This window comes from Heteronotia binoei, chromosome 17 (assembly GCF_032191835.1).
Source record: "Heteronotia binoei isolate CCM8104 ecotype False Entrance Well chromosome 17, APGP_CSIRO_Hbin_v1, whole genome shotgun sequence".
In the NCBI taxonomy this organism is placed as follows: domain Eukaryota; kingdom Metazoa; phylum Chordata; class Lepidosauria; order Squamata; family Gekkonidae; genus Heteronotia; species Heteronotia binoei.
Window position 1 is genome coordinate 2739970 of NC_083239.1, and position 25344 is coordinate 2765313.

The 25344-nt window shown below is 44.4% G+C and overlaps 1 protein-coding gene across 1 annotated transcript in view; it reads left to right on the plus strand.

Moving 5' to 3' along the window:
* Window positions 1–25344, plus strand: part of PPFIBP1 (PPFIA binding protein 1) — a 212621-nt gene that overhangs the window by 82841 nt on the left and 104436 nt on the right. The window contains exons 5-9 of the mRNA XM_060258534.1: window positions 5786–5899; window positions 8573–8704; window positions 11949–12041; window positions 22922–23014; window positions 24601–24715. Of these exons, the coding sequence (XP_060114517.1) occupies window positions 5786–5899; window positions 8573–8704; window positions 11949–12041; window positions 22922–23014; window positions 24601–24715 (547 nt within the window). The remainder of the gene's footprint in view (window positions 1–5785; window positions 5900–8572; window positions 8705–11948; window positions 12042–22921; window positions 23015–24600; window positions 24716–25344) is intronic.

Genomic DNA, 25344 nt, shown 5'->3' on the forward strand with positions numbered 1-25344 from the left:
TGTTATTTGGCAGACATTTCTGACAGGCAGGAGCCAGGGCTAAAAAAGCCCTGACCCTAGTTGAGGACAGTGAGATGTCTTTGAGGCTGGGGAGTACTAGCAAGTTGTTCTTTGGGGGACATAAAGAGGAGGTGGTCCTGGAGGTATGTGGGTCCCAGACCACTCAAGACCTTGAAGGTCAGTACCGAAACCTTGAACCTGACCTGGTACTCCACTGGAAAGTCAGTGCATCTGATGCAGCACAGGTCAAATGTGTGCTGCCCATAATGTTCCCATCAGGTTCCGGGTCAACCCAGAATTCTGTGGGTAGGATGCATGGCATGGAATGCTATCTGTCAGCTCCCTGCTGTGCGGACTTAGAGTCAGCACACACGTACTCTCTGGTGGTGGACACAACACAGCCAGGGCCTCTAGCACCACAAAGCGAGCACCTGGGGGGAATATACCAGAGGAAGAGCAAAGTCCACACTTCGTGGCTGACCTCTCTCAGATTTCAGCCCTCACAGGTACACCAGGCCCTCTGCCTGGATTTCAAGAGGCAGCTGCATGGTAACAGGTAAGCAAAGCTTCCAGTACCTTACTCCCATACATCCCCTGAGCCTATCATGGCAGCACCGAGTCACATTGGGCACTCTTTCTCCTCCTCCTGAACCTGGCAGCTGTGGGGGTGAGCAGCACAAACAACAGGTCTAGCACTCCTTTTATCGCATTTAGCCATCACATAACTATCCCCTTAGGGATGTGATGACTAGTAGTGCTATTTAAAGAGGCCTGTCACTCCAAAGATCCAACAAAAATTAAGGCCTATATTGCTGGTAAGACAGCCTTCCTGGAGCTCATTACATCCAAAAAGAAAGTTTTGTTTCAGAATAAATGGGACCAACTTTACCACTCGATAAAATCTAATGATAATAAGGCTTTCTGGAGAATCATTTTGGGTAATCTAAAAAACAATTCTGTTACTGACCCAAATATTTCTGCGCAAAGATGGGTTGATTACTTCTCTAGCATTTTTGCTGCTCCATGTGTATCCCCTCCTATCTTAGCAAACCCCACAGTTACTGATATGCCGGTCTGGCCTCCAGTAACTCCAGAGGAAATCAGCGATTTATTGAAGGATTTAAAAGTGGGTAAAGCACCAGGCCCTGATGGCCTTCCCGCTGAGGTATTCACAAAGTTTGCCGATTGGTAGCTCTTGCCCCTTGCAAAATTGTTCTCTTTCATTGATCTACATGGCTCCATCCCAGACTCTTGGCTTGAGTCTATAATTATCCCAATTTACAAAAAGGGGGGGGGGGGGGGGTTGGAGTTACCAGAAAATCTCCGCCCCATTAGTTTGTTATCTGTAGTGGGCAAATTGTATGCCAAACATTTAGAACTCTGATTAACTGACTGGATGCGCCTAGGCAACATCATAGGTCCTGAACAAATTGGCTTCTCCAAAGGCAAATCTGCTATGGACCGTTGGCCTTCCTTGCTGAAAAATATATGCATACCGGGACAAAAAATTATATGCTGCCTTCATCAACTTGAAGGGCGCTTTTGATTCAATAGATAGAGCCCAACTACGGATTAAGCTAGATTACCTGGGAATGGACCCTCATCTGCTGTTTCTCTTGAGGAAACTTCATTCTAATATTTTTTGCCAAGTAAAATTTTCTTCTAGTGGTGACTTGACTAGCAAAATCCCAGTGTTAAAGGGGGTTAAACAAGGTTGCGTGCTGGCCCTGCATCTTTTAAATTTATTTTTAACTGACCTGGTACAATTTTTGAACCCTATTAATGGTCATCCGCCTAAACTAGCAGGCTGAGCAGTCCCCTTATTACTTTATGCTAACGATACTACCATCCTCTCTTGCACAAGTGTGGGCCTGCAAAGGTATTTGAATGCCTTCTATGACTACTGTAATTGTAATTCACTCTCTATCAATTATGCCAAATCTAAAGCAGTTGTCTTTGCAAATTGCTGGCACCCACAGAGATGGTTTATTGGCAACTCAACAATTGAGCAAACAAAATTTTTTAAATACTTGGAGATCACTTTTAATCACAAATTAAGCTGGGTTTCACATCGTAACAACACCGTCAACTTGGCTAAATGTTTGGTTGCTCAAATTAAACAATTTTTCTTTGCAAGGGGCAACCAATTAGTTCCGGCAGCAATTAAGGTGTTCAAAGCTAAAACGCTAGCCCAACTTCTCTACGGTATCCCTATATGGATCTCAGCATTTACCAGGAAAGTGGAGGGCATTCAAGCCTCATTCTTTAGACAAATTCTTGGTTTGCCAAAATGTGTGTCCTACTTTGCTCTCTGCTCTGAAGTGGGTCAATCTTTGGTGGAGACAAAAGCCTGGATTGCAGTGTTTAAATTCTGGCTCAAAATTCACTTTAGAACAGATTCTAACAGCCTTCTTGATTGTATGAAAAGAGACCCATATATTTCATCCTGGTCAGCAGTTCTTATGTCCAAACTTAACCAGTTGGGGGTGGAGGTTGATGATTTCTTTACTTCTGATGAGTCATATATCTTCAGATGTATTAAATTGAGACTGTGGGAGTTGGAGGAAACGAAACTACGTCCAACAGAGCCTTATATTTGCTCCCCAGCTTCCTTAGGTCTTTATGCTTTCTGCGGCAAAATGCCCCATTATCTATCAGACTTAACCATTCCAAGTCATCGCAGGGCATTTATGTTGGCTAGACTAAATGCGTTTCCCTCCAAAGTTTTACAAGGGAGATATCATCGAGTCCCTTTAGGTGACAGACTCTGTTCCTGTGGAGCAAATATTCCCGACTCAATTCAGCATACCGTATTTGCCGGCGTATAAGACGACTTTTTTGCCCAGAAAAACATGCCTCCAAGTGGGGGGGGGTTGTCTTATACGCCGGGTGCAGCGGCAGCCAGGTCTAGGATCCGTGGTGAGACGCCATCAGATGAACAGCCGGAGCGAGGCAGGGACAGGTGTTGCCGGGCTTCTTCGGCGTGGCCCCTTTCCCAGCAAACGGGGGAATGGGGGCAGGCAGGGCGGAGACTGAGGGAGGGAGGGAGCGAAGAAGTGGAATCCGAAGGTCCGAAGAATGGCTCTAACTCGGAGACGTGGAAGCCCGCCCACGCGTTAGAGCAGAGCCCGGGCTGCAAGGCGGGAAGCCGCCGACCTATGCCTCTCCGTGGCGGTCAAGACGGGGGTGCTCGGGCTGGCTGAACGCCTGGTGCATGGAGGGAAGAGGTCGGGAAAGCAACCCGGTGCCTCTGTGGAACAGACCCTTGCGCCTTGGTTACAGTGAGAGAAGAGCAAAAGAAAGCAGCCATTGACTTTGCGTGAAGCGCTGTCGCTAGGAAGGCAGCTCGGCGAGACGGCTTCCACTGGAGCTCTTCTCCAGCAGAAGCCGCCTCGCCGAGCTGCCTCCCTAGCGACAGCGCCTCACGCAAAGCCAATGGCTGCTTTCTTTTGCCCCTGCGGCCAGGCGGGGGAGCTGCTGCTCTCGTCGCCCTGTTTGGGTCCTGCCGGCAGGGAATTCAAAAAGATACTCTATATTTTGAATGGAAATGTTGGGGGGTCGTCTTATACGCCGGCAAATATGGTATATTGTTTGATTGTTCCTTTTATCATCTCTGTAAAGATTTATTTTGCAAGCTTTCTTTCTCCCCAGATTTGTCTATACTGCCACCCTGTTATTATTTATTGAACGATACTGCGGGGGGGAGGTTAGCGAGGCTGTGGCAAAATTCTTGGCTGACATCCTTAAATTTAAATCTGACCATGTCTGAATGCATCTGTAAGCTTGGTTTCATTTTGATTTTATCTCCAATGTTTAAATTTTTATATTCTGTGTACTTTTATTTGCAACTGTTATGCCATTGCATAACTGCCTCCGTTCCTGAGGACTGGAAGGTAGCAAATGTCACCCCCATCTTTTAAAAAGGTTCCAGAGGAGATCCGGGAAATTACAGGCCAGTCAGTCTGACTTCAATACCGGGAAAGTTGGTAGAAACCATTATCAAGGACAGAATGAGTAGGCACATTGATGAACACGGGTTATTGAGGAAGACTCAGCATGGGTTCTGCAAGGGAAGATCTTGCCTCACTAACCTGTTGCATTTCTTTGAGGGGGTGAACAAACATGTGGACAAAGGAGACCCGATAGATGTTGTTTACCTTGACTTCCAGAAAGCTTTTGATAAAGTTCCTCATCAAAGGCTCCTTAGAAAGCTTGAGAATCATGGAGTAAAAGGACAGGTCCTCTTGTGGATCAAAAACTGGCTGAGTAATAGGAAGCAGAGAGTGAGTATAAATGGGCAGTCTTCGCAGTGGAGACGGTAAGCAGTGGGGTGCCGCAGGGCTCGGTACTGGGTCCCATGCTCTTTAACTTGTTCATAAATGATTTAGAGTTGGGAGTGAGCAGTGAAGTGGCCAAGTTTGCGGATGACACTAAATTGTTCAGGGTGGTGAGAACCAGAGAGGATTGTGAGGAACTCCAAAGGGATCTGTTGAGGCTGGGTGAGTGGGCGTCAACGTGGCAGATGCGGTTCAATGTGGCCAAGTGCAAAGTAATGCACATTGGGGCTAAGAATCCCAGCTACAAATACAAGTTGATGGGGTGTGAACTGGCAGAGACTGACCAAGAGAGAGATCTTGGGGTCATGATAGATAACTCACTGAAAGTGTCAAGACAGTGTGCGTTTGCAATAAAAAAGGCCAACGCCATGCTGGGAATTATTAGGAAGGGAATTGAAAACAAATCAGCCAGTATCATAATGCCCCTGTATAAATCGATGGTGCAGTCTCATTTGGAGTACTGTGTGCAGTTCTGGTCATCGCACCTCAAAAAGGATATTATAGCATTAGAGAAGGTGCAGAGAAGGGCAACTAGAATGATTAAAGGGCTGGAGCACTTTCCCTATGAAGAAAGGTTGAAACGCTTGGGACTCTTTAGCTTGGAGAAACGTCTACTGCGGGGTGACATGATAGAGGTTTACAAGATAATGCATGGAATGGAGAAAGTAGAGAAAGAAGTACTTTTCTCCCTTTCTCACAATACAAGAACTCGTGGGCATTCGATGAAATTGCTGAGCAGACAGGTTAAAACGGATAAAAGGAAGTACTTCTTCACCCAAAGGGTGATTAACATGTGGAATTCGCTGCCACAGGAGGTGGTGGCGGCCACAAGTATAGCCACCTTCAAGAGGGGTTTAGATAAAAATATGGAGCACAGGTCCATCAGTGGCTATTAGCCACAGTGTATGTGTGTATATAACATTTTTTGCCACTGTGTGACACAGAGGGTTGGACTTGATGGGCCGTTGGCCTGATCCAACATGGCTTCTCTTATGCCATTAAAGGTTTGGTATGGTATGGACTAGTAGTGCTGTAGCTGCACCACTGAGAGCTGCTGCAGCAGCAGTACAACACAGTATTGCTCTGCCTATTGGGTAAGTGGGCTTCATTGGTCTGATGAGAAGTCTGTAGTAATCACATTTTATGCCTGTGGGTTTTCTGATAACCTTAATGTAAGTCTGGAAGGAAACATTGGAACATATAGGGAGTTTGGTAAACTCATGAAATTTAACAAAGGGAATTCACAACATCCTGATGTTACACTGCAGTGATTGCCTCTTACCACCGTTGGCTTTATGACTACTGAAACTGCTTTGCAAATACCTGTCATTAATCTGAAACCTAAATTTCCTTCCTTTTGTAATAGAGGACTTTCTGATGAAACATGTTACATAAAAGTGAAGTGCTTAAGGATATCCTTTGATCAATAATCTGTTCTTATTGCACAGGTGAGTGTTCTTACTGACCAGGTGGAGGCCCAAGGAGAAAAGATCAGAGATTTAGAATTCTGTCTAGAAGAGCACAGGGGAAAACTGAATGCCACAGAAGAAATGCTACAACAGGTATTACAACAGAAGTTCCATCCGACTTTCTTGTGAACTTAGAATGATAACAATGCTATTACTATGATTTAATAATGCCTACTTATTTTCAGCTCCATTACATACATCTAAAATGGAGTTTTACTACATTTGGCTGCCTGTTAGAAACCACTGAAAGTGTTTGTCATGGAAATGACAATGACCTGGGTATTGGTTGATCTATAATTACATGTTGCTAAACCTGCTTTTTTAAGATAAGGTGACCCATGTGGAAGTGAAGAGAGGCCTCAAACACTAGTAGTCTGATAGAAAAGTGGGTATGACGGAAGAAGATATTGGATTTATATCCCGCCCTCCACTCCGAAGAGTCTCAGAGCGGCTCACAATCTCCTCTACCTTCCTCCCCCACAACAGACACCCTGTGAGGTGGGTGGGGCTGGAGAGGGCTCTCACAGCAGCTGCCCTTTCAAGGACAACCTCTGCCAGAGCTATGGCTGACCCAAGGCCATGCTAACAGGTGCAAGTGGAGGAGTGGGGGATCAAACCCTGTTCTCCCAGATAAGAGTCTGCACACTTAACCACTACACCAAACCGGCTCTCCACCATTCTTTTATTTCCTAAGCCATGGCAGGGAAGAATGGATAAAAACATAACCTGTGTTCCCAGGTCCTTCACCTTTTTACCCAGAGCCACATAGTCTCTTTTAATTCATTCTGGGCTGTGCAGTATCATTTGTTCCCACATGAATCAGCAAGAAGTGATAATCGTGGTCTCGATGAGTCTTTCAGTCACGCCCTGGATGCATGCACCCAGTAGACAGCATAATGTCAGACCCAGAGGCAAGGAAAAGTCAAGTATAGTTTAAGATCTTTATTCCAGCATCATGGGCATATACAGGCATTGTCAGAACTGACTCTCCTGCCAGTTCCTGGTTTTTATAAACCCTTGCACTGACCGTTATAATTCAAGCCAAGTGCACCAAGCTAAAGCGGGGATTTTGCGCGGGTTCCCTATTATTCTCTCATCACCCCAGGTGCTGTTATCAGTCTTTCGGTTACATCTCCCCCAGCAACCCTGACCTTGGTTGTGTAGTAACTAGCCAGTTCCCAGACATGCCACCCTCCCTCTAGATAAGCAGCAAGTAGCAGGATGCTTCAAAGTCAGCATAGCAAAGCACAAATGTTAGCATTGTATAAATTGGATACATATGGCAAGAGGAAAAGAATGGAGTGACTCTTGACACATAGCTCTTGAGAAGACAAGTCCAGTCAGCACACTTTAGTCTCTACCCCTCTCAGTAGGGGATCCCCAATCACCAGCACAGGCCTTCTCCTGTATTTATTTATTTATTTAGAATTTATATCCCGCCCTTCCCACGAGTGGCTCAGGGTGGCTTCCAATAATAGATCCGACATAAAAATTAAACAATATTTAAACATATAAAGGATTAAACATTTAAAACAGATAAAACCTTAAAGATTAATAAATATTCCAAATATATATAAAAGAGATCTGGCAAGTGCATTAAATTCTCAAGCTAGGTATAGGCTAGCCGGAAGAGGGTCGTCTTACAGGCCCTGCGGAACTGGACAAGGTCCCTCAGGGCCCTCACCTCTTCCGGCAGCTGATTCCACCATGTAGGGGCCATAACAGAGAAAGCCCTTTCTCTGGTGGATTTCAAGCGGGCTTCTTTCGGCCCAGGGACAGTAAGGAGATTTTGTGTTCCCGACCTCAGTACTCTCTGGGGAACATGAGGGGAAAGATGGTCCTTCAGGTAGACAGGTCCCAAGCCATATAGGGCTTTAAAGGTGATAACCAGCACCTTGTACCGGACTCGGTACATCACTGGAAGCCAGTGCAGGGTCCGAAGGCCCGGCTGAATGTGTCCCCACTTTGGGAGACACAGAACATTGGGGAACAGAAGATTGAGTCCTCTCATCCACAGGGGCCTGAGAAATTTCCTTCAAGTTTTGTGGATGCTGTGGAAGTAGCCCTTGTTCCAGTGGTCCAGAATTGATATCTGTGGGGATATCCTGGAATTGATTGCTTAGCAACAGAGTGCTTGGAATATCTCCTGATTGTCCTGCTTTTGCAGGTTACCTTTTCCCATGTGTCCTCCTCCTGTGTTGGGTGCTCTTCCATTCTCTGAGATGCCTTATCCTCCTGTTGCCCTCTCAATAGCATTTCGTGTGCTGTTGACATTAACGAGATTAAGTCAAGGTGTATTGGGGTAGTTGTTGGATGAGGTAGCCTGGTTTTGGAATCCCATTGTTGTGTGCTTATTCATACCTTAGGGTTGGGAGGAGGCTGCAACGGGGTCAGACACCTTGACATTATACCGTCCAAAATTGCTGTCCAGAGGAGTGTGCGAGGCCTGCCTGCCTTGCATCCATTTTGTGTTCATTTTGATCAAACTGCCTTGCCCGTGAGATTCTGGTGGCTATTAAATGAAGGGTGCTTGCATGGAAACTCCCCCTCAGTAAGCGGAGAGTTTTGTCAGTAATCTTGGGCCAGTCACATACTCTGCTTTATCTTACCTTATAGGGTGGTAGTTGTAAGAATAAAATGGAGGGATAATATCTGCTGTTGTGAGCTGCTTGGATCAAGGGCAAGATAAAAAATATGCTACATAAATACATTTATTGTGATTTAAAAAAAAACATAAATAAACCATTCTTTGTTACTTTACTGTAGGAGCTTTTAAACAGAACATCCCTTGAAACTGAAAAGCTGGACCTTATGGCAGAAATATCTAATTTAAAGCTCAAGCTGACGTCTGTGGAGAAGGACCGAATAGAATATGAAGACAGATTCAGAGGCACAGAGGTGAGGGTGTAAAATAGATTGGCCAAGACTGAAACTTTCTTTGTCTCTATATTTCTTTGTCTATAAAATAAAATACGTTTTGCTCCGTTTTGGTGGGGTGGGGTGAGCTGCAGTGTTTTCTTGCCTCACAGCCTTTCTGTCAGCCTTTTACAAATAAGTTTGCTTATTCAAGTTTTGCTTAGGCTGTAATAACTGAAAATCATGAACATAAGAACGTAAGAGAAGCCATGTTAGATCAGGCCAATGGCCCATGCAGTCCAACACTCTGTGTCACACAGTGGCAAAAATTTTTTTTTATATATATACATACACATGCACACACACACACACACTGTGGCTAATAGCCACTGATGGACCTCTGCTCCATATTTTTATCTATAAGAACATAAGACACAGAGAGTTCAAGCTACATATTGATGCCTGGTAGAATCTAGACCCATGTCTCTCATGGCTGATGAAGGAATACAGGCTCTTCTGGTAGACATTATTAACCTGTCCCTGGGTTCAGTGGTCTATCCAGAGGGACTGAAAGAGGCTGTGGTGATACCACAGTTGAAGAAGCCAGCTTTGGATCCTATGAATCCTTCCAATTACTGCTGTCTTGAATCTTTCATTTCTGGGTAAGGTAATTGAGAGAGTGGAGGTAGAACAGCTCCAAAAATTCCTTGATAACACATTGGTGCTGGACTGATTCCAGTCTGGCTTCTGCCCCTGCCACAGGATGGAGATAGCTTTGGTTGCCCTCAAAGATACCGTATTTTTCGGTCCATAAGGCGCTCCGGACCATAGGACGCACCTTCCTCCTGGGGGGCGATCCGCTGCCTCCGCCTCCAATCCCGGCGCTTCCCCCGCGCCTGTCTGCCTGGTTCCAGCTCTGCTTCCAGCAAGCGCTGGGATTGCTCCACGCTGCCCCCACCGCAAACCCAGCGCTTCGCGAGCGCCGGCTGCGGAGGGGGCAGCGTGCTTCCTCCATGCCTGTCTGCCTGGCTCCAGCTCTGACGCTTACAGCAAGCGCCAGGATCGCTCCCTCCGCCCTCCGATCCCGGCGCTTGCTTTAAGCATCAGAGCTGGAGCCAGGCAGACAGGCACGGAGAAAGCACGCCACCCCTCCACAGCCGGCGCTTGTGAAGCCCTGGGTTTTGCATAGGGGGTGGGTGCTTCCTCCATGCCTGTCTGCCTGGCTCCAGCTCTGACGCTTACAGCAAGCGCCAGGATCGCTCACTCCGATCCCGGCGCTTGCTGCAAGCATCAGAGCTGGAGCCAGGCAGACAGGCACGAAGGAAGCACGCCGTCCCCTCTGCAGCCGGCGCTCGCGAAGCGCTGGGTTTGCGGTGGGGGAAGCGCTGGGATCGGAGGCGGAGGCAGCGGATCGCCCCCCCCCCCCTTGAGGAAGGTACGTCCTATCGTCCCTTCGCTCCATAAGACACACACACTTTCCCCCCCACTTTTTTTTTGGGGGGGAGTGCGTCTTATGGTCCGAAAAATACGGTAATCTGCATATACCACTGGATCAAGCTGGGTCAGCATTGCTGTTGCTGCTTGGTCTTACAGCAGCATTTGACACAGTCTATCACAGTCTTTTGACCCACCACCTTGCTGATTTAGGAGTATGTGGGGTAGCCTTGAAGTGGTTTACCTCATTTATTCGGGATCAAGGACAGAGGGTGGCACTAGGAGAGAAGTTGTCAAATTAGAATGTGGGATTCTTCAGGGGGCAAGCCTCTCTCTGATATTATTTCACATTCATATGTGCCTCCTTGCCCAGCTTGTATGGAGCTTCCAGGGTGGATTGTCACCAGTACACTGATGACACCCAGATATATCTATTGACGGGCAGGTTGTCAGATACCACCCCAGCATATCTGGTAGGGTTTTGGAGGCAGTGGTGTGATGGTGGAAGTGGAGCACACTGAGACTGAATCTGTTGAAGACAGAGGTTCTGTGGGTGGGAAGTGGGGAATCAGGGCTGAGGTATCATCTCCTGGCTCTTGACAGTTTGCCCTTGATGCTGGCATTGGCTGTCAAGAGCCTGTGTGTGATTTTGGATGCCTCCTTAACAGCGGAGGCCCAGATCACAATTTTTGCCAGAATGATGTTTTTCCAGTTCCACCAGGTTAGGGAACTGGCCCCCTACCTGCGTTGCCCACAAGGAAAAACTGCCACATGAAAATGTGGCACAAGGAAAATGCCCACAAGGAAAAACTGCCACATGAACATAAGCCCACATGGGGAAAAGCCGATACAGAAAAAAGCCCGCACTGAAAGAAGCTCCTATGGAAAAATACCACGTAAAGCACCATAGATATTTATAATCGTGGATAACCATTCATCTCCATTTATGAGAATGAACAAGTATTACCTATATTTTATATTGTTATTTTAGGATTGAAATATGTCACATTCACATGCAACAATTTGTGTTGTGATTTTATCAAATATAATTAAATAACAATGCTGCTATGTTATTAGTATCTTAATTCATTACTATAAAAAAAGAGGGCTTTAATGCTCTTGAGTGTAAAGGTTTGGGAGGGAAAATGCAGGAAATAAAAGTGACCATTTTGTTATCAATGAACTTTATTTAGAAAAACAAAAATAACTGTAGCTTAGTCCTGCGGGGATAGGTAGGGCGCTAGTTGTCTGATCTGCCGGAGATAGTAAAAGGCAGATCGAGCAACTGCTGTGACCTGGGCCTTCATGGGAAATGAGGCATCCAGTATCACTCTCAGACTCTTCACCTTCTGAGCTGGCATAAGAGGTGCAGCATCTAGGGTTGGGAGTCTGATGCCCGACTCTTCTTCTGAACTACCTCCTGATCCAGTTATGTGGAAGAAAGCCAGGATTAATTCTTTGCTTTGGAGAAGGGATGCTTTTTTGAAGAAGAAAATGGGCCCCAGAAAAAAAAACTGGACCTTGCTGGGGATCACAGCTGTATTACAGTAAGGTGATTGCTGGGTGAATGGTTGTTACTGAGCATCGTCATGGAAATCTCGAGGAGAAGAAGTTGACAGCTTTTATGTTCTTATGTTTTATGTTGCACTTAAAACAGTGCAATGGGAGCTAATAATAGGGGAAATGGCTAATAATTGGTACATATGGATGTTCACTGAAGTTAAGTTTGAAGCTGATAACATGCTTCTAACACAACCTAAAAAGGGATATCGTTTGATCTGCTTTGCTCTGCCTGCTTTTATACTATTAATTCCATTATTTGTGTTTTCTTATTGATCCACTTGTTACACAGGGTTTGGTACAGGAAATTCATGAACTGCGCTTGAAAGTAGGAGAGATGGATAGTGAGAAACTTCAGTATGAAAAAAAAATTAAATCTACCAAAGTAAGTAATCCTCAGTGCAAATGAAGAAGGGGCTGGGTATCAGATTGTAATCCTCCTCTGGATATATATATATATATATATATTTATGTTGGAGGTATCATTTTAGTTGTATCTTTAATAGATTTGTATCCTGTTGGCTTTGTATTTAAATATTTGTATGCTTTGAGGCTGCCTGTAGCAAATCAGCTGAGCGGCGTGTTAGGGTTGCCTCCACGCACCTCCATATAGGTGCACTTGTATGAATTCGTGCAGTTGCATGTGTGGCTGCCCCAATTCCTGTGATGACAAGGATTTTTTAGAGCTGCTGCCATGGGTGCTGGTAGGGAGGCCTGGATCCATTGTTCTTGTGTGGATGTGATGCTGACTGAGACAAATAGCATCTCTGTGCAATCCAGGAAGGCATGAGCCTACTGGCAAACCCAGATATGATCCTGTGGCAGTAAAAGCAAAACTGTTCTCCTTCAATGGGTAAGTCATCCAGACCAGTTAGGTCACGCCTCCTCTTGCTCCAGGCAGGGCTATGCAAATTTTTGTTTGACTCTCCTGGGGCAGAGCCTGCCTACCATTCCAGTTTTGATAGCCCTGCAGCTCCAGCAGGACCCTCAAGCCTAGCTCTACTTCTGTGACTATCAAAGAATAATGAAAATAAAGTTAAAAAGATTCACTGAGTTCCTCATTCTGGTGAAATCCAATTGAACCATGGATGAGAACAAATCAAAAAGGGATTTGGATCTACTACAAAAAAAGAATTAATCAAAAGTAAAGCCCTTCCTCATTCAAGGCTTCAGACGCAGGACAGAAGCAGGCCCTCACTGTAAATGTCACAACTGCAGCTCTTAACAAGGTGGGCAGATCCGAGGCTTTGGAGCTCTTCCCAGCTCCTCTGTCACTGACAAAACAAGCCTCTCTAAGGCTTAGCTAATGCCTACCAGCCGTGTGCAGCTTTCAACTGCTGATCTCCACTGCACTGTCTTGGAGGCTGCCAGGTACTTGGAGAGCCTTTCTATGGCTGTTGGACGTGAGCTTAGCTCCTCCCAAGGGACCCAAAGGTGAGTTTTTGCCTGGACGGACAGCAGATCAGGCAGCCCCTTTGCAGGAACTTGTCAAGCATGATTGTTTTGATTCATTATTAAGTTTAGTCACTGTTCTTTCTTTATTACTCCAGTTCTCATGGCTGCATATCAAAGCTAAATAACCCCTCTCAGTTCTTACCTCCCTTTTTCCTTTTCCCACCTTTGAGTAGCAAATGTAGGAATGCCTTGCTTTGATGATAGAGAAAAGGAGGCGCCTCTCGAGAAGGTCTCCCAGTCAATACTTAGCAACAGTAATAAGAATGCATGAGACCCGGGGAAGTTTCAACCACAAAGATAGTAGTTTGCATATTTGTAATAGTTCACACATATTTGTTATGTCATTAAGCTATCTTCTCTATACTCTTTGATGTAACCCTTAAAGCTTCATACTGTGGGTAACTTTGTATCACTTTCAAGGTGTTCCATCTTGAAGCAACAATGGATTATCAATAAACTGAGACTTTGTATTCCCCAACTGCTTAGTTATTTGAAACTTCTATGCTTGACAGAACCTTTCCCATTGTGCAGGTTCCCTCAGCTGTTCCAAGCTACTCTGTAGTCATGGGAAGCCCCAACATGGTGGGTGCATCATTTTTACCCACCCTTTTAGGCCACAGTGGACTGAATGCTATAGGTCTGGAGATTATCTTGAATGGGCTTGCCCCAAACAGTTTTTCCTCCTGCAGTCATGCAGGGGCTTCAGCTGTTGGGGCAGCAGATTCTCCAGAGGATGGCTCCAGAAAGGCCCTAAGGTAGCCTGACTACTGGGGATGTAACAGGCAGTGGGAAAGGAATGGGGATTCTACATATGCACCCAGATTGTCCTCCTCAGAGGAAAATACACATGCTAGACAAAAGTGTCTCAAAAAGCTGCTAAGTTAAAGGCACTCACAACATAGACCTGTGAGGTCCTCATTACTAATGACAACTAGATAAGCTATGAATTTCAGGCACCAGATCTAAACCATATAATACAAAACTGCGTATAATACAAATCGTATAATACAAAGCTCCATATGATATAAAGCAAGGAGTATCATTTCCCTCCCCCCCTCCCACTTTTCCTAGGCATCACAGTCAGGCAGTTGAGATACAGCAAAACATGCAGGAAAGAAACAACCCATGACAAGACACAGTCCTGACATTCTGCCCCCTCCTCCCCAAATTACATTCCTCCAGTTTCCCCGGAAACTGTTTGTGGAAGTCTCAAATTAATTTGGGGCCTTTCAGTTCATGTGCATGGACCCATTCGTAATGTTGTTGTTGTTGTTCAGTCGCACAGTCAAGTCTGACTCTTTGCGACCCCATGAACCAAGTCACACCAGGCCGTCCTGTCTTCCACCATCCTCCGAAATCTGCTCAAGTTCATGTTAATTACATCAGTAATGCTGTCCAGCCATCTCATCTTTTGTTGCCTCAGTCCTCCTGGCCTTTGCAACACTTGTGGGACCGGGGGGGGGGGGTGCAGGGGCTGGGTGATTTGCTGACCCAGCTCGTGAGCCAAGAGGGCATTGTTGGCTCTCATCTCAGCCCGAGGGTTCCGGGCCATCTCTACCATCTTGAACCGCATCGTTTGGAGGAAATCCCTCAGGTCGGGTGCCCTTTCTTCCTTTTCCCTGTCATCAGGGATTGGATCAGGGGTGTGTGTTCCCCTTCAGGACCCTCTCTCCTCCTCATCGCTCCCACCACTCACGTCCGACTGCTTCTGGCTTTCTTCCTCCTCCCCCCTGAGCGAGGGGAAGGTAATCCCAGGATTCCAGCACATCTCACCGGGCCCGCGTCCATCAGGCTGGTGGATCTGCGAGAACCCCAGTCCTTAGGAGTGATGAAGAGCCACTGGATGTGCATTGGAGAGCCTCTCCCTGTTGGCCTCCGTGTTTCTAGCACATGCCATGGAGGTTGCCAGGGAGTGGCCCCAGATCTGGTCCCCTCCCGGGCCGAGGCGCCAGGAGAGCTCAGTGCCTGTCTGTTCTCCGGTGCCTTTTCCACCATAGCGTCAAAAGTCACTGGTTTTCAGTTAAGCACCATTGTAAGAGGTTCTCTTCACAATGTCAAGTCCCCAATACAAATAACGAGATTCTTTGTTGTTTCAGATAGATTCATTTATTTCGAGCTAAGGTGAAGCGGCTACTGACAATTCAGTGAAGAGAATAAAGCAATGAAGCAAAACAGGGCTTTATAGACGGATGCTAAATGGCAGGCAATATTCAAAGCTAGGGTTACAGGGTTGCCACAATATTGTAAATTTATTGCAAAGCATCTTATAAGGCTGGTGGGAACCAGGAGATGTCACACCTCACATTCTTTCAGCAGACACAATGTAGAAAACAGCAATAAACAAACCAAACTGCCATCCTGCCAGGACTGCTAGGGTTGTAAATAACAAAGGAAGCTGAGCAGGGGGAAGGGAGGCTAAATAAGCAAGACGGAAAGGAGGCTGAATGCGGGACTTGACAGACAGCTGGGAGGTAATATGATAACCATCTTCAAGTACTTGAAGGGCTGTACTATAGAGCAGAGCATATGCCCCACAGGCCACAACTGACCCCCCCAAAGTCTTTAATCTGGCTCATGGATAAAGTGTCCCCCTGAGATCCCCCTCCCTCAGTTAAATATTTACTGCCAATTACTATGGGGGTTGGCAGTTGGATCGGCAGTTCCACATGACAGGCTTTCGCTTTTGGCTGTATTCAGCAACTTCTTCTTTTCCCTTGAAAATCACAAGGGAAGCACTCATCACAAGTCCAGTAAACTTGTCATAGAAAATATCAGTTAGAAGAGAGCAAAAAAAGAGAAAAAGAATAATGGACTTTTCTCTCCTTAATGGCATGGAGGAATGTCCGCCATCTTCCCCAGAACTATCAGAATATATGAGCTGGTTCGACTTCCTCCTTCTCCTCCCCACGCATCTGTGTCTATGAAGCCAAATTTGAATCCCAACAGCACCTTAAGACTGACTAGGGTTGCCAAGTCCAATTCAAGAAATATCTGGGGACTTTGGGGGTGGAGCCAGGAGACATTGAGGCGGAGCTAGGAGCAAGGATGTGATAAGCAGAATTGAACTCCAAGGGAGTTCTGGCCATCACATTTAAAGGGACAGCACACTTTTTAAAATGCCTTCCTTCCATAGAAAATAATGAAGGATAGGGGCACCTTCTTTTGGGGCTCGTAGAATTGGACCCCCTGGTCCAATCCTTTTGAAACTTGGGGGGTATTTTGGGGAGAGGCACTAGATGCTATACTGAAAATTTGGCACCTCTACCTCAAAAAACACCCCCCCCAGAGCCCCTGATACCTGCAGATCAATTCCCCATCATTCCCTATGGGAATTGTTCATGGAGGTGCATAATGGCTGTGGGGGAGGGGCTTCCCCCGCCGGCCAGCTGGCTGGGGGAGGGGGGAAGCCTGTAAAACCGGGGGATCCCCCGCTGGGACCTGGGGATTGGGAAGCCTAAGACTGACAGTTTTCTTTATGAGATGGGTCTACTTCCTCCTTCCCTCCCTTCCCCCCAGGTTTTTGTGTGTGCGACCCCAAGTTTGAGTCCAGCAGGACCTTAAGACCAACAAAGTTTTCTTTAAGATATGAGCTGGGTCTGCTTCTTCCTTCCTCCCTCCACCCACCCCTGTGTATCTCTGTGTGGGGAAAGTTAAGTTTGAGTCCAGTGGTACCTAAAGACCAACAAAGTTTTCTTCAAGGTATGAATTTTCCTGTGCCTTTCTACTGTGTGTGTGTGTGTTCTTTTGGGCTCATTATGCTGCACTTCTCCCAAGTGCAGGTGGGTCGTCCTCCCCCTCCTTTCACCCTTCCCCTAGCCCTGCTACCAAGCGTTTGTGTGTATGCTAAGCAAGCCAGTTGAGGTGGACATTAGGCTGACAGTGTTTGTCCAGACTAAGTTCACCCAGCACATTTCATTTTATAGACTTGGGATTAAGCCTTCTAAATAGTAGGCTCATACTGACCACTATACATTGCTGTCTTTGTATTATTGTTCTGCGTCATAGGAGTTGTAGTTATTTTTCTGGGGAAGACTGTAGTTTTCCCCAGAAAACTACAGAACAATATAGAACTACAGAAAACTATAGAACAAAAATGACTCAGCCTGTAGAAAGCAATCCAGCACTTCTTTGCCATCAGAGCTATCAAACCAGTTCCCTCTCATCGAGACTTACAAGGAGGTTATCCTATTGGTTGTTCCCGAGAAATTGGATGACTGGAGAGCAATCCTCAAGCGGAGGAATCTCAACCTGTGGGTAAAGATATGCAATTTTTTAATGGAGTCATTTTGACCTATACTCCAAATTTTGCAGCAGGACCGCTAAGTGACATCCTTGGAACTCAAGGAGGCTTACCTGCACATTCCATCAGTCCTCCAGATGGTTCCTGCATTTCTCATTCATTGATCAACATTACCAATGCAAGGCTTTACCCTTTGTCATTATCCATTTTTCTTCTCCACTGGTCTTCACCAAGGTCATGGGGACTGTAATAGCTCTCCTGAAACAAAAAGGGATTCACACTCACCCTTATCTAGATGATACCCTGATAAGGGCCAAGGATTTGGAAACGACAATCAGTGACACCAGAACCACAGTTCAGCTACTGCAGAGATATAGCTTCTTGATAAAGTTGCAGAAAATCAGGAACCTAGAAGGTTGAGCAGCTAAAACACAGAACAAAATGAATCTATCTATTACAAAGTACACACTAACTACAGAATAAAAAAAATGTGCAGAATGTAGATAAAAACAGAGAGTATTTCATATATGCCTATATCTTTCCTCTGACTCCTCTAATCAGCGGGGTGCTGAACAAAATACAAAGAGTGGAGGTGATTTTCATTGCTCCATTCTGGCCACCACGTCCATGGTTTTCAGAACTAGTGAAGATGTTAGTCGGCACTCTGTAGCAGCTACCTCCAAAGAAGGACTTCCGGACTGAAGGCCCCATTCTGCACCAGAGCTCAGGCTGGATACAGCTAATTGCATGGAGATTGAGTGGATGGACTTGGAGAGTTCTGGTTTCTCTAAGGAAATAATGGACATGATGGTTCAGGCAAGGAAGCCAGTGACCCACTATGCCTGGTCTACTTTTGAAAAATGGGCCACTATCGATCAGTAACCTTTATTGGCATGATATCCACCATATCAAGGAACCAATCCATCCATCAAGTGGCAATTTGCAAATACATTAAGTGCCTCTTAGATGCTAAATATAAAATCCTAGATGCTAAATATAACTCATTTTTGGAATTCTTGGAGGATTTTGAACAGGAATTTCCTGTCCTGGGAGTGGTAATAGTGGGTGACCTTAATGCCAGAGTGGGGCAAAATGGATTAGCCATGGCTAGTAGGTTGGGATTGGACCCTGATGAGGCTCTTCCTTCCTGCATGGCTATGTGTAGATGCTCCAAGGACACCCACATTAATGTTTCAGGGATCTGTTTAATCAAGTTGTGCATCCAATCTAATTTGTTAATATTGAACGGCTCCCTTTGTTTTGATTTCCGAGGGGAGTCTACTTATGTTGCCAGAGGTGGGTATAGTGTGATTGAATATGTCCTGGTTCCTCCATCTTTTGTGGGTCAGGTTATATCCTTTATAGTAGAGGGATGTGCAGAAAATGGTCACTTCCCTTTGATTTTTGGTATTAGTCATTTTTGGCCCCAAAGAGCCAAACCTGTGAAGAGCATGTTTCCCAGAAAGAGAGAGAACTAGAGTTCCCAAAATTTACTGGTCATCAGAAATGACTTGTAAGGCTGAGGATTTTCTTAATTTGAATTTTTTTAACTGAAATGATGGCCTTATCTAAGAAGTCACCTCAAACGCCGAAGCTAATTTACTTAGATGATAGAATTATAACTCAGCTTGTTGGGGCTCTAAGGACAGAACCCGTGAAACAGCAAGTCCACAGGGAGATAGGTATTCTAGAGTGGTTTGACAGTGATTGTCTCGAAATGAAAGCTCAGCTGCGTGCAATCTACCAGCAGTTTAGAGAATCAAATCTACCAGGACCACCGCTGGAATATTTTGAGAGGAAACGTCTGCTTAATCAGATCTTTTGTAATAAACAAATAGGCCACTACTAGGTAGGTAGATCTGCTCAAATGATCCCATAGGATGTGGTAATCTTTCTGCATGAAGGGTGGAAACAGAGATTGGGACTAACTACCCTAAAGAGCCAATGTTAGTTTGTGACAAGCCAGGTTCCTCCGCAGTCCATCAAATAAAGACCACACACTGGGATGACTGAAATGGAACAAGGAATTAAGAGCATTGTGCCTCCACAACGGTTTATCTGGAATCAATAGCTTCATTATTTCAAACATTCTATTATAGGTGCCCATGTTTCTTTTTTGGAAGTAAAATGTAAATAAATGATAGATATGAATTACCCACTTTGGCATGGCATGTGTACAGTTGGTAAAACATATTTGGCACTTTATCAAAGGTGCCATCTCCATAGAAGGCATCTTTGTTTAATTCAAGCATAAGATCTCTGTCACCTAAAGCCAGAATTCTGTCTGGATTTTTCCACACCAAAATCGTGAAGTATCAGTTGCCTATACTTTTCAGGAATGTCAAAATGTATGGGTTTTGAGTTAGGCAAATTACTGCCTGCTTTGTGATAGCTTCTCTTTCTTAAATAAGTAGTTAAGGCCTCATAGATCTAAGAAGCTAAGCAGGACTGACTCTGGCAAGTATCTGGAAGGAAGAAATAAATAAACATAGTTGGAATTAATTTTAAAAAATGGTATAATGGAGAATTAATCCACTGGTATCTCGGGCTCTGGGGGGGCTGTTTCTTTAGGTAGATGCACCTAATTTGCTGCATAGCATCCAGTGCCTCTCCCCAAAAGACCCTCCAGGTTTCAAAAAGATTGGACTAGGGGGTTCAATTCTATGAGCCCCAAAAGAAGGTGCCCCTATCCTTCATTATTTCCTATGGAGGGAAGGCATTTAAAAGGAGCGTGGTCCCTTTAGATGTGAGGCCAGAACTCCCTTTGGAGTTCAGTTGTGCTTATCACAACCTTGCTTCTGGCTCCACTCCCAAAGTTCCCAGATATTTCTTGAATTGGACTTGGCAACCTTATTCCCTATTCCATGGCAACCCTATTCCACAATTATAAAATCTGTGGTGCTTTACATATTTTTCCGTGGGGGCTTTTTCCCATGTGGGCTTCTTTCCACGTGGGTTTATTTCTATGTTGGCATTTTTCCATGGGGGCTTTTTTCCTGTGAGCATTTATGCCCATGGGATTTTTTCTTTGGGTGTTTTTCTTTGTGCTTTTTTCCTAGAACCATTTTGTATTTATTTCAGATTTCCATTTATTTCACATTTTGAAATGTAAAAAAAAAAAAAAAAAGACTGGTTAACAATTAGAAAACTTGGATTGGATTCCATACTTTAATTATTTGAAGTGGATGACTAAGAATTTAAAAATACATTTATAGTTCCACATGTCTCCCTCCCTGGCTGCCTTTCTAGCACTGATGCACTAGTAGAGATGTAAAATTTCCAGAAATGTTGAAGCTTGGAAAAAACCCGAGGTTTTTTTCCATTTTTTCCCCAGAAAAAAACTGAAATTTTTGGAAAAATTAAAAAAAATGCTACATTAGCACTTCTTTTTTTCTTTCCAGATTGAAAGTCATTCTGTTACTTTATATACTTTAGGAACATAAAATATGACTATGGACAATTTTACTTGGCATGAAATTATCACAACTATTCGATGGACTGCGGAGGAACCTGAATTTTGAAATTTTAGTATGTTCTAGTTTGTAATGGCTAATGGCCACATACAATAAACTTGACTACTGCTCCTGTAAACAGAATTGCATCCTTCAGGCTAACGGATGAGCTCTTTGTGGCACACAGCATGATAAACCCGGGTAAAAAGTTGTCTAAATCAACTATTGTGCTTTGGGTTAAACTTTGCATTTGTAAGGCATATTAAATCCTGGATCTCAGGTGCCTTAGAACATTACCCAGGCCCGTAGCTACGAGGGGGCCTGTGGGGGCACAGCCCCCTGACTGCTAGGCAGGGCCCCCTGACTTGGGGCCCCTAACCAGCCTCCAGTGCCTCGGCTGCATTCTGCCATCATCATACACCATTGCTTCTGCTTGCTTAGGGGACGTGATCATACTCAGTTTCTTCTGCTTGCTTAGAGGCCGGAAGAATTCTCTGACCCCTCAGCAAGCAGAAACAATGGGGCACTTTCGGAGCCCAGGACTGAAACTTAAGCTCCCTGTTGCTTCTGCTTGCTTAGGGGCTGGAAGAATTCTCTGACCCCTCAGCAAGCAGAAACAACAGGGCACTTTCAGGGGCCCCCAATTCTTCAAATCCTGTCTATGGGTCTGACATTACCGCATATTCCACCAGGACTGCAGCAACATCATTTTTTCTACCAGAGCACCAATAGATGAAATCTGTAGGGCAGCTCCTTGGTCATCATTCTCTGTATTTGTAAGCAGGCCTCATTTTTGGCAGGAGCTCACAGTAGTGAAGTTCCAAAACCTCTACATTTTATTGTGCTCTTTGTTTCTTACCCCTTCCCCCCAAATACTTGCTTCTGGGCTTCATTGTTCAAACCCCCTGTGAGAATTTTGCTGAACTTTTAAGATTTGACAAACTTTCTAATACTTTTCCTCACAAAAATGGGAAAATAACCAAAACATATAAAGCAGACAGATGGAAATCTTCATTGTGCCATTGTAGCCACATAGGAGGAAGTAATGTAAAAAGTATGATGGGAGTAAGGTTTTAGTGTGATAATTATAATTCAATAAACATTTTAAGGTAGATGCTGAGCTGATATAATTTAGTATACCTTCCAGTGATGTCAGAAGTGTGTGGCATATGCAAAAAAGTTATGCAAGTGAATTGTGCTAATGAGCTCTGGCACCTCTTTTCCTACAAAATGACTCCTGTTCATAAAGACATTACAGAATTGACCAACTGAACTCTGTTGAGGCCTCCTTTGGAAGAAAAGGTCTTCAACAAATGGTGAACTGAGAGGATTCTGCTCTAGATCTCCCAATCCTTACCTTGTTTGTTTACATAACTAGTCTGGATGACTTTCCCTACTGAATGAGAACGAAACATTTGACATTCCTGAAGGTTTCTTCTCATTGTGAGACAAAGTCATCCATTTTTCCCAACACACACACACACACACACATGCACGCATAGAAATTAGTAAGGATGATATATTTGGAGCTGGGCTGTTTGATGACTGGAAGGCAGCCTTGCTTTGCCCCAGGAGGGTCATACAAAAAATTGTATAACCCTGCCTGAAGCAAAAAGGAGGCATGACCTAACCAGTCTGCATGAGTTTACCCCACTGACAAGAAGAAACCTTCAGATAAATCCAGTGTTTTGTTTTTCATGAAATTCCTTCTAGGTGAGGATGACTGTGTTCTAAATAGAAGTTGCTGACTGTGTGTCTTTTGAAAGAGTTATAAAGAACCTGACTACTTTCTTGCTCTTTTCTTATAAGCGCTGGTTCTGTCTTGAAAGCACTGCTGTTGTCTGTAATATCCTTCTGGTGATGGGTATTCTGGAAAGATCAGGCAGGAGGGGGTGTGAGTTTTTCCACCCACCCTCCTCACAGCACAATACCATTGGCTTCGTTACACAGTAAACAGACCTTCCTGTGTGATGCTGAGCACACTCAGGCTCCAGTTGTCCGTTTTGCTTTACTTTAATGTGTTTCAGATTAATCCATGATCCCCAGTGAAAGCCATCTTTAGTCTGGTTTTTTTTCCCTACCTTTACTTCTCTTTCATTCCTCTATCTCTGTTACCAGTCTTTAATGGCCAAACTTTCTAGCATGAAAATCAAAGTGGGCCAGATGCAATATGAAAAGCAGCGGATGGAGCAAAAAAGCCAGATGTTGAAGGTGTAGTAAGATTGCTGGGGCTTTGAATATTTTTTTTTTGTCACAGATAGTGTGGTCTTGTTTCCATCTTGTTCCCTGTCTGTACTTTTAAAATACCTCCTGTGGATTTGATTTGTGTGTGTATGTGTGTGTGTGTGTGTGTCTGTTTTTTTAACTCCTAGAAACAAGCTGCAGTTCTGTGCTTTTTGTTTTGGAATGTAAGTAGCATTTCAGTTGCAAGTGTGTTTGTTTGACAGCAACAGGCCTCTGTAGAAGCTTACAACGAGAAAAAATGAGATTGCAGATTTGACTTCTTAAATAAGCTGCTAAAGGCAACACATCCAGTAATGCTTCAAACCTGTCTGGCTTAAATACGGCTAGGTCGCACTTTTATCCAATCAGGGCTTGACACCTAGATTAAGGGCTGAAAAAACCCAACCTGCTGCTAGGTTAAGGGAGCTCAGTGATGGCAGCCCTTATTTCAGATCTCATGGCTGAATTAGAGCAAATTTGGATTAGGGAGGGCTGCTTAGATCATCTGACTGACTTCCCGTAATGAAACTACAACATGAAGTTACCCCAGTAAGGCGACCTTTTCAATATGCAACAGCAACATGTAGTTCTGGAAATAATATTTGAAAATAAGTTTATAGAAAGGGTTTTTAAACAGAGGCTAGATGGCCATCTGACAGCAATGAGGATCCTGTGAATTTAGGGGGAGGGGTTTGTGAGTTGTGAGGGGGTTGGACTAGATAATCCTGGAGGTCCCTTCCAACTCTGTGATTCTATGATTCTAGGGCAGGGGTGGCCAATGGTAGCTCTCCAGATGTTTTTTGTCTACAACTCCCATCTGATGGGAGTTGTAGGCAAAAAACATCTGGAGAGCTACCGTTGGCCACCCCTGTTCTAGGGCATCCTTTTCACCATCATTGTAGGATCCTTTCTTTTATCCCAAACCAGGCTAGAGATTTAGTTGAAAAGTGCAGTTTGTCTTAGTCTTGATGCTAAAGCATGCATGTTTTCTTCACATTGCATTTGTGTCACTGCAAACTGACTATTTTGTGATGCTCTTGCAGCATTTTCCCCTTTTGTTTACCAGCTGAGTGTGTTGATAAACTGTTTATGACCTGGGCATTGCATGGGGTTTGTACTTAAAGTATCTCGGCATTTTCACACAAGTCAAAATAATTTCTATTCCACTTTCGATCCACCCACCAAGAGTTGTGAGCATGCATCTGCACAAGCACAGGCATTTCACTGCACTGTTAAAATAGATTAAATGTTGATAAATTTGATATTGAGTTGTTCATTTACTGCTTAATGTGGGTGAAAATGTTTCATGCATGTATGCATACTTATACATATAAGTAATGGATGATATCATCAGAAGGTGTACTGTTCCCTCATCTGTGGTTATTTCTAGGCACAGACCATTGGGGGAAACTTTTGTTAACAATTGCCGAAGTGTATTAAGATTTTAAACATCAAGTTTAAATTAAAAGCCATCGTCTCATTTTATTTTATCATTTCGAACGATAAAATTTCAGTTTAGGACTGTGCCTTTGAAACCTAAAGCTGTGCTGTCAATGTAAATTGTATTTGCATAGGAAGAGCTAGCCTCTTTAAAAGAAAAACTGGAACAGAAGGAAGCAGAAATAGAACGGCTCCGGGAGAAACTGGCTCACCGGGTGGAAGGTGAAGAGGTTGACCTCAGTGACACAGGTAAGAGAAGATGACAACCACTGTAGATGGGAGATAATGTGCTTCCAAAAAGTCATGCCTCTGATTTCTGACTCTGCTCTTCTGTTAAAAACGAAATCCACATAATATCTTTTATTAGAGCCAACCAAAATGACGCACAATATTATGGGAGTGAATCAGATGTTTGTAGGCAGTGCTCTGCCGTGAGGGAGTTTAGTTTTACTTTAGTTTACTTTTGTTTTAGTCTAAACAGTTTTATATTTATTTTGCTTCTAACTCCCTCCCTTCTCCATTTTAGGGGGTGGGGGGGAGAGGTGACGGTTTTAATAACCGAGAAGACTTGGAGAGTCGAGTGGAGTTGTAGTTAGGTTGTAGTAGCTGTGCTCTGCAAAAGAGCTTTTAAAAAGTCGTTTTTATTTGTTTTATCTATTTAAAATGTATTTATCTACCTGAGCACAGGTGTCACCGGGTAGAGAGTTCCACCAGGCTGGAGCCAGGGCTAAAAAGGATCTGGGTCTAGTTGAGGACAGCTGGATATAAGAACATAAGAGAAGCCATGTTAGATCAGGCCAATGGCCCATCCAGTCCAACATTCTGTGTCACACAGCGGCCAAATATATATATATATATATATATATATATATATATAT